Source organism: Varroa destructor, unplaced genomic scaffold, assembly GCF_002443255.2.
Source record: "Varroa destructor unplaced genomic scaffold, Vdes_3.0 BEIS01000005.1, whole genome shotgun sequence".
Taxonomy (NCBI): domain Eukaryota; kingdom Metazoa; phylum Arthropoda; class Arachnida; order Mesostigmata; family Varroidae; genus Varroa; species Varroa destructor.
The window spans coordinates 12,009,564-12,027,843 of record NW_019211458.1 but is presented as its reverse complement, the minus strand read 5'-3'; the positions used below and the strand labels follow the sequence as shown (position 1 = coordinate 12,027,843).

General features: G+C 40.0%; 1 protein-coding gene across 1 annotated transcript in view; it reads left to right on the top strand.

The window, feature by feature from the left end:
• The window catches only part of LOC147755281 (uncharacterized), a 52,129-nt gene extending 35,358 nt beyond the window's left edge, over positions 1-16,771 (top strand). The window contains exon 3 of the mRNA XM_086989785.1: positions 14,848-16,771. Within this exon, the coding sequence (XP_086845911.1) occupies positions 14,848-14,892 (45 nt within the window). The 3' untranslated portion in view covers positions 14,893-16,771. The remainder of the gene's footprint in view (positions 1-14,847) is intronic.
• The last annotated feature ends 1,509 nt before the right edge of the window (positions 16,772-18,280 follow it).

Genomic DNA, 18,280 nt, shown 5'->3' with positions numbered 1-18,280 from the left:
TTCATACCACTCCCTGCTACGGGAAGCCATAGTGGCTTCATTTTTATGTGTGCGTTTCTTAACGCGGACAAAATGTCGTGGCGAGACTTGGTTTAGGTCGATAAGAATAGGCTAGAATACCGTCCGTCCGAATATACGTGTGCTACACCGATTAACTGTAGTGAAATATTTTAGAAAACTCTTGTTTTGGCCTGACTTGCATGGGTTAGGTACAATCAACACCTGCCGTTTCTAAGGTATCGCTTAATGAATTTTTACAATTAACTGCTAGACATAATCGTTTACTGTGAGACATCACGACTATTACTTTATCCAATTAACTATTCACTTAGTCATCGGATCGTATAGTAAAATCGTAGCCCAACAATAGGTTTCATAGTAACCCGCACGCATACTTACAGGACCAGGCCATGTTTTTGTTTTTACCGAAAACGCCCCCAACACAGCGCTCAATCAGCTTTATAGAATGAATATGCCACATTCCAATCTGTTAATTATATGATATAGAAATGTAAAAACATACGTATAGACGCTCAAAATATATACTAAATTTAGACTAAACTAGTAATAAAATGAAATAAACTAAAAAAGAAAATTCTCAATTCCTAACCTACAGGGTCGTTCGTTGTTTCGAACAGCAAAGAAGATCGAACTGTTAAACAGACAAATTATGTCTGAACATTGTTGTTTACAGAGACTCAGTGCAAACTCTTGATATCGTCATTGTACAAGTTTGACGCAGAGGCGGCATGTGATATCCTTGAAAATTAGCAGCAACAAGGCGTCAGTTTGAGTGATCGTGCGTCGTCATTCAACTCGAGCTTGGAAGTAGGCAGAACGAAACTCACTCAGAGGTCGGAGTTAACCCAGAAGCCGCCAATCGAATATTCGAAAGTAACCGGCCCAAAAAAAAGTAGTGACTCTGCCAGTGAGAAGCTGGACGGGTAGACTGATATGATTTCCACAACTATTTCACAATTTTTTTCCTTTCTCAGTTTTTAATATCACGCTGACAAAACGACAGCGAGAGATGGTACAAGTTGTCAATTTAACGACCTTCTTTTATGACTAACATTGAATTAGCAACGTGTTGCAACGGGATAATCCATAATACTATATTACATGAGGTAAGCTATGATTCGTTTGTTGTGTGTCCAGATTATGTTGGCACTGGTCGACAGAAGTTCGACAAAAGAGAAACGAACCGTTCCGTGTTCCGCTGTTGTGTTCTTCAGTTTTCAAGCACTTCACCACTGCGTTTCGACTTTCTATGGCAGCGTGGGGTTTCTCAAAGCAACCCTACACCTTCGTCAGTCGTTTGAAAATTGTCGATATTGAACTCCGATGGGCCGATCTTCATTTACAGGTTGCTGGTAGCGGGTCGCTACTTTTAGACTACTTCTTGTAGCAACGTCAACAACGAACGCGATATATCCGTTCGAAAGAACACTCAACAACTTCCATCACCCAAATGAGCACAAGTGAGTTGCGACCGACCGCCCTGTCACCGTGAAAAATGACAAAAAAAAAAAAGATCCGATCGTGCAGTCGAATGCTCTGACCAATGAGGAGCGCTCATAGGAAAAATAATAGAACACAATCGCAGAGTGCCGTGAAGCTTTCAGCGCCCTCTGACTTCCACCATTTCCAAGGTTATTGTCGTCTATGCGAGAATGCATTTGTTTTACCGCATATATTGTTACAGCTGAAGGATCATGTACGAAACTAGAAAAGGATCTGGGACAGTTTCCTGGAGGTTGCCTTATGAAATAAGAGGGCTTGGGGATAGAAGTCATATAGTTGTTGGCATGGCATATGGCTCGTGTGTGAACGCATGCTATGACAGAATAAAACTTTGGCTACGATTGTAGAGAACTACCACTGCAGCGAATAACATCACGTAAAGACAAACAATACACACGTGCTGAACGTGCTTAACACAAACAGCTGCACGACGATAACAACTCGTTCGTCGGATGAGATTAACATGGACGCTGTAACGAACAATTGAGAAACTGTTGGCAATTTTTTTCGTGTCTATATACAAACGTATATAGCACGTTCGCCATATTTCGATTGAAAACGAACGAGTGAACTTTTGTAAGTATCTAATGCCTCCTACTGGGCTGTTGAAGAAGTATTGACTGTTTTCTAACTGGACCATAACATTTCTTAGGTAATATCGTTTGCATCGAGCTGGCGTTCGTGCCATCTGAAAGTTGGGGTCTGGCAGCTGTCGATGTGCTTAAAGTGTTGGCATGCCTTTATTTATATCTGATCTTGGACATAAATGAAATTTCTGCAAAAAGAGAACACTCTATTTTGCAATGTTATCACGATGAAGGCGTAAAATCTGTTCCGGCTTGCAAAAGAAACGTCATTGTTTACAGTTAGCCAAAGTGCGCTATTGAAAAATCACCCACAGACGTTTTTGTCGCTTTTTTTTTATGTGAAAGATGCTCCTCGTATTAGTCGAGAAACCAATTACGAACATGATTGACGATAAAGAGAGCGGATACAATAATAGACATTGTATGGCCAGTCACCTAAACATCCTCTACCGACCAGATCTAAAGAAAGTCTGGAAAGATGCCGGACGCAAACAAACTTACTCGATCGTATTTCCATCTGTTAAACTGCGTAGAAACGTAACAAGATCAAATAATCTTGAAGTGGTCGATCACGGCTGACCAGAAGTAAATCACATACGAAAATAGCATGCAGGCAAAACAGAAACGCAAAAAATGCTCTTTACAGTTTGTAGCAAGGCAGACCAAAGCAAGGATGTTGCGTGTTTAATAGGACTGCAAAGAAATCGCGTATTGTGAATTGTTGTCGTCGTCATTATGGGTTTTTGGCAAAACAATTGATTCGGACCTTTACAACCAGCAACTGGCAGCATTACAACGAGCCATTTAAGAAATCGACTTGAATTAGGGAATAGAAGCCTTCCACCATGACAATGCCAAAGCTGCTCAGCAAAAATTGAACGAACTTGAATAGGAAATCTTGCACCATTAGACTATCATCAGTTTCGGTCTCTGCAGAACTTTTTGATTGGTGTTAATTTAGTTTCAATGGAAGAATGCCAAAATTACCTGTTACAATTTTTCGCCCATGTTAGTGGTAATTATGGTATTATTAGAAAGAAAATAGCATATATTTAAAAAATGATTGGCCCATCAATACTTTCTCGACAACACACTGTTTATCAATACGGTTTTATTAAACGTGTTTATGTGCAACGTATTCAAGTGCCAGTTGACCGAGTATGTATATTGATATGAGTAATCTGTAACACAATTAGGTGTGGCATTCTTTGTAAAAGCATTTTTTTTTTGCAATCTCGATCTATATGACACCCGTCACCGCTTATCTACGAGAGTGATTCTAGATAATACTGGCTGACAGGCACTAGACTCTTTGGCAAGCAATATGTTGATTTCTGTCCCAGAACTAATCCCTATGGGCCGTTGGTCGGTGACCTTCTGCAGCAATCTGTTCCGTTTGCCCAATAATTATTAAAACAGTGTTGTATTAATTGCTTAGCCCAATCGAGTTTCTCAGCCTATAACACTTGTCCACGACATTAGAGAGTTATTTGCTCGGTCCGTTAATGCCTGCAATCTTGTGCCCACACTTGCCCTCCCTAGTGCAAAGCTTTTCCAATTCATATTTGTTTCGTGTTCAGACACATGTAGCGTGCTTATTTATTTATCATATTGCGCTCTGATTTAGACTATTTCACCTTCAAGTACTAATAAGACGAAATCACCGCGTACTTTTTGTATCAATTTGCAGGATGGACATCTGATACGATGGAACAACGCCTGTAGTTCTGCAGCGTGTTTCATGTGCCTGTTCCAGAATAGTATTTAATACAATTTATTTACTCAAATATGATTCCTTAGAGTACAGCTAAAAGGATTTTCGAAGTACGTTCAGCTGGATTGTTCGAGAGTAAAATGGAGATGATTATGTATTTGACACTGTTTGTTGTGTGAATAGCTTCGAAAGTGTCTGCTATGAATTGGGTCCTGTTTTCGATTGTCTGTGTATGAGGATCTACACTCCCTGCGAACTTATTGTGTAAATTGGGCATTGTATGAGAGGCGGTTACATTTTGTATCAGATATTATATATTTCTGGCGACTTAATGAACCAGTGGATTGCTATCAAAGGCATTTTGCTTTCCGTGGACAGGGCAGAACCTAATCCTGAAATTAAACAAACGAAATTTCATTTGATTCGAGTCAACGATATAGCCGTACTAACACCGGTTGTTCCGAGCGTTTTACACACACGTAGCCTTTGGAAAAAAAAATCAATTGTTTTAGGTTTCTTTGAGTCGAAAATGTACCAGAGTCAATCTTGGCCGACACAGAACGATGACGCAGTAAAGCCTTGCAGCCCTACGGGCCGCGAACGATTTCGCCAGTTCCTCTGCTCTTCCAGTAGGGGACAAATGGAGTGGAGGACACCCGGCTAAGCGAAAAAATGAATCAAGGAAATAGAACAATGGTGGTAGGGTAAAGAGCCAGGAGGCACCTCAGGGAGCTTTGCTGATGTGGTACGATCGTAAAGCGGTGGAGACCATTGCATGGCGGAGATTCAAAGACAAGCTTGCAAGTCCTTCTCTGGACAAAAATCTTAGATTTCCCGGTAACTTCGGTAAAACCTATGAAGCAACATTTGTGCACTTCGAGCTGGTCAAGCCAGCATTGTTGGACATGGCAGGACTAAAATTTAAAGCGTTTCTAACGAACGTAAGGCGGACCGTCATCATGTTTGCTAACTTCGTTACAGCAGAACGATCGAATTCGTACAGGGTCCTAATTTCTCTTGTGCAGGACTGCTTGCCGAAGTCGCTTCACACTTTAAATAGGTTCCACTCTCAACATAACAGAAGTATCCAGTGGGTATTGGGGACAAAGCTCTCAAGGCGACTTTCGGTTGACCCGTTAAGGCCAAGTTCCAATCCCCGCAGGGACGCCACTCCCGCGGCAGTTCTCGGTGGCCGCTGGTAAAGAGCGCACTCAGAAAGCGTTGAAAAGTTAACTGGTTTATGGTTGTGAAGAATACGCTTTGTTACTTTGAAGTTTGCGTTTTGTACCTCTCACCGAGCAAAGCTGACTTATACATCTTTGAGTCTATAAGCCTTCATTAAACTCTAGTTTTGAGATCAGAAACACATCGTCTATTGTGACGTTTGCCTGCTCATTACGTGCAACAATTAAGGTAGCCTGCTTCGAACGTGAAGTAGAGCACTACGTGCTATCCTGTGTTTCTGGAATTATCACCTGTTTTTAGACAGCACCAAAAGCTTACTCCCATTAGGAGTCTAACCGGAGTGGGTCTTGGTGGACTTATCTGAGGTTTTCCTAACAAACCTATAAAGCGGCATGCCAACCATGGAAGCTACGATCAACCTAGGAAATAACACCACATTTTCCCTAATTCCTTATTTTCTTTAATATCTTATTTCTTTTTTATTCCTTCTCTTACTGGTTATGAGTATTTGATAGTTTTTTGCCAACGCTGAGAATAAGCGTGAAATCAAGCTTATTAATTGTAGTTATCGCACTAATGAGTATGAGCCATCCACACCAAGCCAGCGCCTGTTCGTTCGTGTCGGTAGGAGTTAAGGTATATAGCCCTAACCTATTTTTGTTTTCAATTTGCATTGTTAAAGAGACTCACTACTGCCTTGTTTCTGTTTGGAATGACTGTACTCGTTCCCATGGTTATGGTTTTTACGTATTTACCTGCATAGCTATTTGTCGCAAATGCACTCTGAATATGGACAATCGCTACCACTGCGTACACAGGTGTGTTCCTTATGTGCTCTGAAGTGCTTGGTCTATTGTGCGTTTTAAAATTCACCGTGTAACTGTATTTCTGTGAGTTAAACCTGTTGGCTTTCATAAATTACAGGTTCTGCTTGGCTTCAACCTCTGTAATTAAGCGAAGTCGCAAAGGACTTCAGCTATTCATCAGTTATCGCGCCAATATTAGTGGGATGTGGCGAGTCTTTAGCTTATATATATATATCCGTCGAACGTACAGTATTGTTGTTATTACGTATGCATTATAAGAAACCATAGTTTTCACAATAAATTATATCCTAACAGTCTTGTACAGACGACTGCGTATTTGTTAATTAGTTTGATTGGAAATTACCTCCTTGCAACCTCAATACAAATTCCGACTCAGCTCCCATAATACCAAGCGTATTTTGCCTCGTAAAATCTAATAGCGTCAAATTCTCTCATGATGTATTCATTACAGGGTAAGCAAAAGGGTCCGCTGTTAGAGTGAAAGTCTAAAGTAGGAACTAATGATAATAGGATACATCAAAGGCATAACTTGTCTCCGTACTTATAGTCACGATCGTGTACTTCAATTGAAGTAAGTTTTAGAAAGTTTTGATCCAATACGTTCCAAGAGTAAAACTGTCTTTGCGTAAGTCATTATAACCTGGAATTAACTAGTCCTACCACTGTAGAGTACGGAAAAAAGGTCTCTTCTCATTTCTGTTAGTTGATTATCCGGTAACTACTGATCATTCATTGACTAGAAACGGCTTTGTCTATGTCTCCGCGACAGAACTCACAAAAGTGATCATATACATAAGCAGAATTCGAAGTAAAAATGCATTCAGTGTCCTATTTTAGAGCCACTAGAAGCGCTAGCTCAGTGAATGTAAGGTGCACATTCGCAAAGCGCTAAACCCAGGTCATCGCCTACTTGCCACCTGCCAATGGCATAAGAGATACATTATGCTAGTTCAACACTGGCTTTCACTATGGGATTCATTCATTTGATATGGAGCTATTATAGATTTCTTGGCTGCTCCCTGTATCTGTCAGCTTTTCCTGGAACGTAACCATCGAAGTATCGGCAAACCAGCTGTATGTTATTTGTCGCACGTTTAATTGTTACATAACATTTATAATTACTATTGACCGCGTAACACCTTGTCCTAAGATCAATCCGTGGGATTATTTTGTATATGCATGATAAATTATTATTAATAATTGCTCTTCGAACTCGCTTCGATAATTTCGCAAACAATACAATTGACGATCATCATTCGCGTAGAACTTGACGGAAGGAACCATTTTTTTCCAATGGAAAATATTAACTAGGCCCGTTCTGTTGAAGTGAAATTTCCTTCATATTGAGTACGCATAGAACTAATAGGCTTGCTTCTCCGCGGCGTTCGCTGCCGTGACATGCAACATTACTATTAGAAACTTTAAGTTATAGCAGAGCGATGCGACAGTTCGCTTTCACGCACAGCAGAGTTCCTGTGAAACTTGCGACAAGTAAACTAAGTGGATTAATGCCATCGCCTTAGAACCATCTGGTACAGACGACATGCTCATTCCGTACTCTTAGCAGGACATTTCATTCCCATATGCATTTTCAATGTACTCTATTTATGAAAAGCTATGCTGCTCATAAGCTCATGCAAGGTTCCAATGATAATATCTATACCTAGAAAACAACACGAAAGCTATTAAATGAGTACGTAACAACCATGTACACGGGATAATGGAGGCATTTGCGAACAGCCTAGTAAATAAGCAACACCGCCTAGAGAAGTTGCTTTTTCAACTGAGATTCCCCAAATCTAAGAGCTATTCGTATAAGAAAACCACAGTCTAAAAAGTTGTACTCTAGAGTCGCGAACCAGATTCAAGTGGACCACTGCGATTGTTGATCATTGCCTATGCCTGCTGTTATTCGAAAGGTTAGGAGTTAGGATAGAAGACGGGCGCCTCTGAAGAGCGAGGTCGACCTCTCTGCAGCTATATATTTCAGTCTTAAATTACACAATGGTGGTATGAAAGATATAAGTTTTTCCTATGCAACATTCATCCGCCATCGTAGATTGAGGCCGGGACGACAAGGCTACAAGGAATTATTGAAGTGTAACGTCCTATAGAAAGTAGGTTCGGTGATAGACGTTCGAGGATCTTCACGACGCTGGCAGAATACTATAAACCACAAAGATGCTTCGGAGGACTGGAACAGCGCGGTCAAACAGCACGAAGATGATTAAAAGCGACGGCGACCATAGCCCACTCGTTGCGACCACAAGGTCACAAGAGAGATAGAAACGAAGGGTGAAGGTAAAACTATAGTGCGAACAATCACACAAGAGCTAAAGGTGAGCCGCATCATTATTCACGACAGACTCATCGTTCAGTATTTCGACTGCTATCCACGGTCCGCTACCGTCAAGCGTCCAGCCGCAGAACGCAATTGCCGCTGTTAGTAGACAAAATGGTAAAGAGAATGAGTCTTGCTGTATTAGGCTTTCTGATGCTCTATAGCATCGGATCTATAGTATCAGTCGTTTTTTTTGTGCTGTTCTGAAACCTGCGCCACTCCGTGACTTCTTCTCGAGCCCTTTGACTATAATTTACAACCACTGCTAAGGCTGGTACTACTACTGCGTTTAGAGAATGCAAACGCACACACGCGCGATAGATAATCATTAATAATCAATGGGCTAGTCCGTTCAAGTCGTCCTAAAGCTTCGTTGCAAGCCATATTCCATCCGATCCGCTTTGCTTTTTCGGTTTAGTTTATAGATCCGAGTGCCCTCCGCTCTTTTATAGTTCTCTTACTTTTTTCTGTTGTTAGCTTCCCTTTCTTTCGCTGTTTCGCTTTCGATTAGTACTATCTGCAAGAAAAGACGATAGCAAAGGGATAACAACGTCAATGGCGCATGGCCTCCGCACGATTCGTTTTGTGGGGCATGCGAAGGACGGCGGCCTGTGGATGTTTAGTTGTTAGTTTTTAGATAAAAGAAAGCGATACGCCAAAGAGAAACTGTTTTTGGGAATATATATCAAGGTCTGAAAACAACGAGGGCTCGTATTCGGCTTCTGGCATTACTACGCTCAATATTTTTGGTTCACCGAGCTCTATCACTGTCGAGTTATGCCTTCTTTAAGTGAATTAAATAATAAATTATTATTATTATTACAACCTTGTGTTTTTGGTGCAATATAAATGGATAATTTGACGCAAGGGTTCGCGTTAGACCAGCAGTTGTCTGAAAATGAGTATAGGCGTCTGGTGATTTCCTACCACGTCCTGTAGCACATCGCATCGGCAATACATACCATTCACTAAAACGATGAGGTCCTTCGACAGCTGCGCTCACTCTCGTCCCCATGTGAAATCTTTGGGAAGTTTTGGAAGCTGGGTTTAGCAATCGCACTTATTCTAGTACACTAACTTATGCAACTATAGATTGTACAAAATAATTATCTGCATGCAATGTTCCCCATATTTATATAATAAGAATCTGCTTAATATATCCCAGGTCCATGAACTTTTGCTTTGTCTAGTGTGAGTAGTTAAAAAAGGCTCTCGACGCGCGGCAAAGGTGAGCCATACGTAGGTATATAATAAATGATAATGCAATCTACAGTTCTAAATTGTAGGTATTATTTACAAAAACATGGCACCAGTAACCAAGTGTCTTTACTTGAAGCTTTCTACATGAATGTTCAGGAAAAATCATTTTGTTATCCCAAAAAAATGGGAATTATCTCAAAATGTCCCTTTTTTTTGGCATTGTATAGTCTTTTTACTTCTATATTTAACCAGATCAGTACACAGGTCGATATCATTCGGTAAGTTCGGGTGCGACCACTGACATTTGCAAAAGCTACAGCCTAAAATAAATAGGAAAAAGTAAACTGATAAATAATAATCATTACGACATGAGCGTGTCCATAAAACGGTCAAGTGCGTTTTACCACATGTAATTTTACAATATAATATATATGACAATACTATAATCACCATTATAAGCAGGTACGTCGACTACACTATCTCTGCTAACTATAGGTCCGTCAAAGCGTAAAGCATCTCTTCTAAAAATCGCCGAAAGCTACAATTTATTTCAGTTCAATAGTGTGTCCTATGGAACAAGACGAGTATATTTTTTACTTTGTTGATAAGCAGCAAGAGAACTCGAATAGTTTGAGCCAAAGCAGGATCATATTTTCGGCCCACTCGAAGGCCTGTTTTGCTTCGAATAAGTTTAACTATGCTTACAGGAGTGTGCAACATGTCTGCCTCGCGTGAAGGACATTACTCTAAAGCAGATAAAAAGAAAAAAAAAAAATGGAAAATTTCCTTGGCATAAAGTTCGCAAGCTTTTTTCAGTTGGCATGTAATGGAAGAAAAAGTTAGACGTTTTATCCGGTTTATTGGAATCGATCCTTGCGAAACGGGCTGAAAAAGAGAAGCAGTGTAGAATCATGGATAGTGCCACCACAAAGGAAAAGCTCCGATCCGGACTGTAGAAGAAATGCAGGGCTATTTTGCACGTCGTCATAGGGATTAGAACTTGTGCACATTAGGCCGAACCGCATATTACAACAATGTGATGACATTCAGGTTACTGTCACCATCCCATTGCCCCTACACACGTATAGCTGTGAAGAACGGAACGTTTCGCAGTAGAACAGGATTACAGAAGATAAGCCCTATAATCAGTTGATCTGTTTGGCTTGCGGGCGTACACTGGTCAAGTTTGACGCCGAATATACGCAGTCAGTATGTTATAAATTCATAGTGTAAATACGTTAAGGTTAATTAGGGCAAACTTGACAGCTGTCAATAGACATTTTGTACGTTCTAACGAATATTTAGGTAATAAAATAAAAGAGAATTTAAAAAGAAATCCACTCGAAGAAACGACAAATCAGTGCAAGTTAAACGCTGCTTTATTACGTAACTTGATTTAAAACGCATATATATATATATATACATACTTTTATAAAATTCACATAAAATATACTTCAATATATGTAATCTTAAATCACATGAGACATTATACAGCTATGTGGAGCAATTATTGTTCTTATTTACCATTATTATAAGTGGCATATTAACTTGTTCAATAAGCGCACAGCTTCTTAAGATGAAACTATAGTGGCAGCTGGCTGTCTTCATGCGTTTTCGTACATATGTATCCGTGTCATATACACATTTTTTTGATCTCATAGAGTACCAAGTCTCCCTTGGTCAAAGCTGCTGCTTGTACTCGATTCATCAATTCCAAAATCCTATTGCCGCATGCACGCTCTGACTACAAATACAACGTCTAACAATACCGAATGGCAATGGGTCGATTCTTCGAATCATTTCGGGACCCTGGACAAGTTCCGTTTCCCAAACCTTTGATAACAACTGCAACAGCAGCAAAGCCGTTTCTTTTTCGAGCTTCTCAACGGCGGCGATGATCCATTCTGAGCGGTTGACACAAACACGGTGATGCCGGAGGCATTTGAATTTAGAGAGCAAAAAAGGCTTGAATGTCGCAATACGACGTTTCGTTAGTCCTACTGGTATTGTTGCTTCTTATAGCTTTTGTTGTCCTGAAACGCAGACAGGGAAGGAGTTTAACATATGGGTGCTGTTGTAGACCTCTACGTATTTCCGGATGGCATAGACATTGCCAAATCGCAGAGCAACCCCACTTGTATAGTCTTGAAAATACGAGTGTAAGTTGGTCTTCGGGAAAAGGTACCGTCTTGAATTTAGTTAGTTAGCATGACATCATAGAACTGTAGCCCAATCTTATTCTAGCCGCAGTTGATGGCGTTATTCTCACTGCCAACAAAAACGAGTCAAAAAAAAATACGCGCCTCGCTTCTCTAAAAAATAACCGGGTTAAGTGTGTACGTTCTGATATAGCACTATCACATCTATTACATGGCTTATGCCTCATAGCTGTTTTCTTTAATCATACTGCAATTAATCGCCGCTTAAAATCTATTACTACAATAAACACACAGAAGAACGCTGATTAAAAAAAAATCTGAACTTTTTTTTTATTGTTGAACTGTACACAATTAGCGGAAGTGGGAAGGCGTTAAGATGTTGTAGTAACACGTTGGACTATTGACGTGTTTAGTTGTCTGTCAACACGTCTACCACACGGCGCTACTCGAGCTTCTTCTTTCTCTTCACAGTACACTCAAATGTTTCGTTCTGGTTCTAGCCATTAGCAGATCATAGAAAAGGCTTCTTTGTTCATCCAACAAGCGAAACACACAACTCTTATTGTTCTTCAATAATAGAATAAGTGATTCACCATTCAATCACTATCTGCGAACTTGTTTTGTGTTGCCCTTGTTCCACGACTGAGTACGGAAGAACCCTTTTTAGAATCTAACATGGATTTACCTAGGGCTTCAATATGAATTCGTCCATTAATCAGCTACTTAACTTAGATATCTTTAGGTATTATTTTTTTAGCCGATTGCTTACATTGCTATCAAAATAAGATTTCTAGAAAAATAGCTCGGCTTCTGTTGAGCTGTGATCGCGATTAGATTTGTCTTCACACTTCATTGAACCGCCTTTACAAGCCCATCGCTAATTTTTGTTCATTTACCTTTTATAGGTCCTAATAGCTTTGTAGAAATTAGCGAACTATCATGCGACTACACCAGTAACGTTGATAAAGTTACAATATCACGATATGTACAGATAACACCATTTTTGTAAACTTGAAATGGTTTACTTCTACTCTATCATAACATGTGGCCGAAAAACATTAGCGACCACTTTCTGAGTGCAAAAACTTACGTAGTTTGAACACGTCGCTCTGCTCTGATACTAGCATTATACAGTATTGAAGATTTATCATATTGCTATTAATTTAATGTGGTTAATGTTATAGGTAAAAGCCTTAAATGCAATAGTATGCTGGTATTTAGCGGAAACCACCCAACCATAAAAAATACTATACATAATATGCTCAGTTTCCACTCATTTATTATCCCAGCGCGTTGCTAAAGCTTGAACTTGGCTATGGCCAGACGACCTGTGCACCAGATATATCATCACGAAACCGGTCGCCTGACGCAGGAAGAGAGCGTCATCGACAAAGGAGGTGGTCGATCCCTGTTCTTAAACTATTAATTCATTACTAGGTGACAAAATGCTCCGGAAGCTAACTGATATTACGAATATCAGACAGAAGTATAAACCTAGCACCTTTGAGGTGATGAGTGAAATAACTAAACGATCAGCAAGACGGAGTTGTACTTTTTCTATTTCAGTTCTTGCAGAAATTCTTCATGAATCAGGAGTCTGATTGGTGCACACATATGTTTGTCTGGATCTATATACTACTATTTCGAGAGGCATATATGAGGAGTTCCTAAGGATAGTCAAGCTTCTTGAAGGTTATGTTAACAGAAATAGTGACAGCTTAAGATTACCTTACTCAGATGCGCAATGTCTGTGCTTTTCAGTAGTCTAGTTATGGTATTTCCCTATGTAAGTCTCTTTGTTTATGGCATTTTTTTCATAGAACGACCGGATACATCCGTGAAATCGGAAATTAACTTGCAAATATATACTCGACAGTCAACTTTAACATGTATGCTGCTGTATAAAAATTAACTAACGGAAATGTTAATCAAGGTGCGTCAATAGAAGACAACGATTCAATTCATTTGTCATAACTCATAATACACAGAGTACGTCCCATTTGGCCAGAAACGTACTAAACTGCATTAGCCGTACCTGAAAAGCAGTGTTCAATCGTGCCATCTTGCCTTTGGCGTTATTTACGTAAAATGAATTTTTAGAAATCTCCTCAATGCGTATGTTCTTCAGAACATGACACGTCATTTTTCAGAACGTCGTTTTCGCAGCTGCCCAGTATTATAACACTCGCCCACATGCGGCAGCCGACAAAGGCAAGAATCTTTTCTGGCTCGACCTCATCGAAAACGAACTAGATTTAGCATGTATATTGTTATTACTATTATTATTTTTTAAAATGTCCACACATGCTCTTTCGAAGTACCTCGCTAATAGAATTCAAAGAGATTTCTGTAGTAATCCGCACGCTCAGATGCGAAAATTGTATTTTATGACAGGACACTGCGTTTATGTCCAAACATGTTTTGTACGTATAGAGGCAGCTGTTTTATATTATACTACCAAATGAATGAAATAGAATTCGATTCTAACACAAATGACACATATATAAATGGGTAAGGTTTATACTGATGTAACTTTCTCGCAGTTGCGCTGCGAACTTTACACAAAAAAAAACTTACCAAAAAAGTGCTCACGCAGTTTGGCGCAGATGTTGTTAGAGAGCCAGTGGGCGTTTAAATACGGCTAAGTAAGCTTACTTATCATGTAAGCTTACTATTTAAATAAGGCAACAAAAAATAATGTTAGTTATCAAATCTAGTTAAGTAATGGTCCTTCCTCGTTTCGAAAGGCATGGAAGATAAAACAGATGAATTTGGCCGCAGCGCAGTCGATGCTACTGGTATAACCGCCTTACGTGACCTTACTTCTTCACTGTTCTTATTATCTTTTCCGCAATAGAAGCATCTATAAATATTTTAATGACATGATTTTTCCTTTATAGATTTCAATTCAATCTTTAGCGACATTGATATCCCAGAGTGGCGTAAGATCTTTTTCATGTGTCGGCTTTATCGCACTGTCTAACTTAGAAATGGACAATCGAGTAATATAAAATACAATGGAAGTAATTGAAGAAGCGTCTTTACGAGGGTCAATTCAGAAACAACGTACGCTGTGTGCCTCAATCAAAAATATACGCTTACTCTCTATCGAAGATTAAGGCACTTCCTAAATTTTCATTAATTCAACAAAATGCGAGCCTGCAACCAAATCTCAGCACCTAAGTTGGCATTAAAGTGCAAAATAACCCCTTCAAAGAGAACTGCTGCTATGCCAATACGCATAAGCAAGATTCACGCCCCAATGATTCTTGCGTTCAATCAACTTTAACCTTTGCTCGGTACCTTTCAGGTAAATCAAATAACTTCCAAGTTCTACTACGTTGGTATTGCGTAGCTGCATTTTCTTTATGCCCTTCGTAACTGGTCAGCTTTTGCTGGAGCCAATTCCTCAAGAAGTTCTACAATCATTGACGGATAAATATTCGGTTTCTGGGCATTCAGAACTTGAATACGTCTTCTCATAAAAGTGATTAAAGCAGCGGTGGTAGCAGGAACTATATAGGTGCTTCTGTCGATCGTTCTTATTGTTATACCCTCAAGAATTCTCTGGCTTCAACATGTCTCGTCTTTGTCCCGATTCTCGTCTTCTCAGTCTCTAGGGGATGATGACCTCCTATGTCAATCTGCCGTACACATCAGGGTCAACCCAACGCTTCTGACTACTTCTTTCCTGTTTTCTGAAGTTTCGGAAAACATCTCCACGCTACAATTATCTTTTTTCACAAAGCAGATCTAAAGTACGTATTCAAGGGTCGATGTCGGCATTCTGCACTACACCGCATAGGCTGAGTGGCCCACGAGCATGCCATTGTAGGACAAATCCCGTGTTGCCTAGTGTAGTAGTATCGTGGTGAGGTTGTGTTAGCGGTGGCGGCCATAGTCGACCGGTCTCGCGAGTGCTCTGCATAGCTACCGCCCATAGCCACGCATTAAGAACCGGAGATCACGATCATCTTGACAAAGTGACACCACGTCGAGCTCCGTCGCAATGTTTCACAGCGAACGATGGAACGGGTCTTGTACCTTTGTTTCGTGTCAATGATGCAAGAGCGTGAGAGCTTCAAATGGGCCGTCAGTAAGCGTGAGCTGGGAAACGGCAGCATTATAGTTTGTCCAGTCTATCCTGCAGCTACTGTATGTCAATGCTAGTATACGCCTATTCACAGCGGGAATACGAGGAGACAAGAAAGCAGTTGAAAAGCAACAGCCCTTGTCGCTCCTTTCAATCTCCAGAGACGATTTCATCTCAATAACCACCATTTTCCTCGATCTACTTTACCCTAGCACGACGGATGTTCCCTCCGGTACCGAAATCACAATACGCAGTACAGTGACGCATAGGCAGGAATACGGAAAACATATCAGGACAAACGACACCTAAAGAAGGCATGTAAAGAGGGCGAGAGACGAATATCTTACTGATGTCGACCTAAAAAACGGCACTACGATTGGTATGGCGCCGCGAATCAATCTGCTACAGCTTGATGGACAAAGTAGGCCCAGGTGAAGTATGTAGCCAAGCGAAATAAGTTCCTACTTGTATCCTTTGTTTGTTTGCTATGTTTTCCGCTAAGTGTATTCGATTGATTTTTCAAGATGGGAATCCATGTCCTTTGAAAATTATATAGCTCGACTGTTCTTGCTGTAATCTGACTTCAATATGCCGAGTATGATCGTCATTAAATTAGTGCCAAGTAATATATCTTTGAATTAAATTAGACCATTAGTACTCTGAAGAAGACCTAGTGTTATGGATTATGGACTTGTACATAAACTATGTAACCATGAGGACCATGAGGAGGCAAAATCACTTGATCGTTCAACACTGAAATCATAAAGATTCAAAGTTAGCAGCTTCAAAATCTCAATCTGGTAAACAGGTAGGCGTTACTATATAAATACAACTATTTGAGGATAAAAACGATGTATAAATATACAGAAGAAAAATTTATTTACTCCATTGTCTGTAATCGTACGAATTTGATCTAATCTAAGTTAATACCAGTTAGATCCATATTGGATGTTGATCTTTTGCTGACTTCCCAATTCCGAAGACTGACCTAAATCAATAACATAACCTTACACGTATTTAGACGTGATGTTCGATTAGGTATCAAGCTTGTATTTATCTTTGTACCCGAATCTATTTCTACTCTGAAACAGAATATGCCTGAAACAAAGTTATGGTTGACGGGCTCTTTTAGCTAAACTTGTGGACCACATGTGAAGAACGTCATGTGCAATAAATTCAGTTTCTCAGACTTCTTCCTAACTCTCGCCTTTTTCTCTGTTTGGTTGTTCTTAGAGCGGCCTCTTTATATGGGGCTTTGCAGCTCTCAAATGTAGGTTTGTATACTTAAGTATAAATCCGCTATACTTGACCTGGACACTGTTGTGTATAAAACAAGTATTGAGCAATACTTCTATAAAAGCTCAACATCTTGGCTTTGAGATCTCAAGATACAGGAATAGTAAATGCAGCCTTTACTAAATATTATAAAGGTGAGCAACGAAGTCACGAATCGAAGCCTGGGAAACAGGGCTTATGTCACTTGGGTTGGGGAGACAGTTGTCCAACGAATTGTACCAACTCGTTCTATTAGTTGTAATTAATAATACTGGACAATCGTGATTTGCATCGTCAATACCCGGCTGTTGCTAGAGATTGCTTTAGCTAAAGTAAACCTGCAAATGAAGAATGAGGGCTGAAAGGCGTAGCGGTTAAAAGGGAGCCGCTGATGGCGGACATACGCTAGATAGGTGGTGACATACTGACGTTTTGTGAAAGTCTGAAGTGACATAAATAAATTATAAATGGAAAGATGACCATAACATGTTTACAGAGGCTCATTTTTCAAGTGAGAAGGACGCAAAGTTTTCCCTCACGCAATCGCTCTGTGATTTCTGCGAAATGATTTTGTTATATCTTTCCTATGATCTTTGAGCGTTTACTTATTTCAACTTCAGTTCGATTGAACAGTTTCATTCGAGTGAAGTCGTAATTATTAGTCTTCTAACTCGGAATTGAGGCGAAATCATTTACTTCAAATGTATACGTTCTAGCTAAAAAGAGTATTAATATATCATACTTTCTGGTTCGGTACGGTCGTTTGGCGTTTCAAGCCTGATTCATTGCGACAACAAATACAAACAAAAAAAACTTAAAATGTTCGTTCAATGAACGCTGAAGCGTCTAAATTCAAAAGTTTTCATACCAACAACAGTTTAACACGGCGGCAATATGTTTGTCCAAAAGGAAGCTAATTCTTACCGTACATATGTTTACGTTCATGAAGACGTTACCCATTTTCTGTTGGCGTAGTTTTTCCTAGATTGATTGGCTGTTCTAATTAGAGTACAAGTACAATGGAGGTGCAACCATGGTTGATATGCCATATGGGCCTAATATGTGGATTTTGGACGGCTAGCTCAGACGTTTCGCCAATATGGCTGTCTCAAATAAGACAGTGTTCAATATTTACGTTTTGCTGCATAGCCCAGCTTTCAGTACAGATCAACTCAGCAAAGCACATATAAATGTACGCCGCCTGCGTGAAGGTATCCTTCGCAACGTCTAGCGTTTACATGCCAACAGTGTAGTCCCCATGGGATCGAATCAACACGAGCGGCGCAGGACGCTTCAAATGAGGAAAGCTGACAGAACAAATAAGAGCAGCACTACATGCGTGATTCTTGTTTTAACTGAAAATATCTGCTCTAAC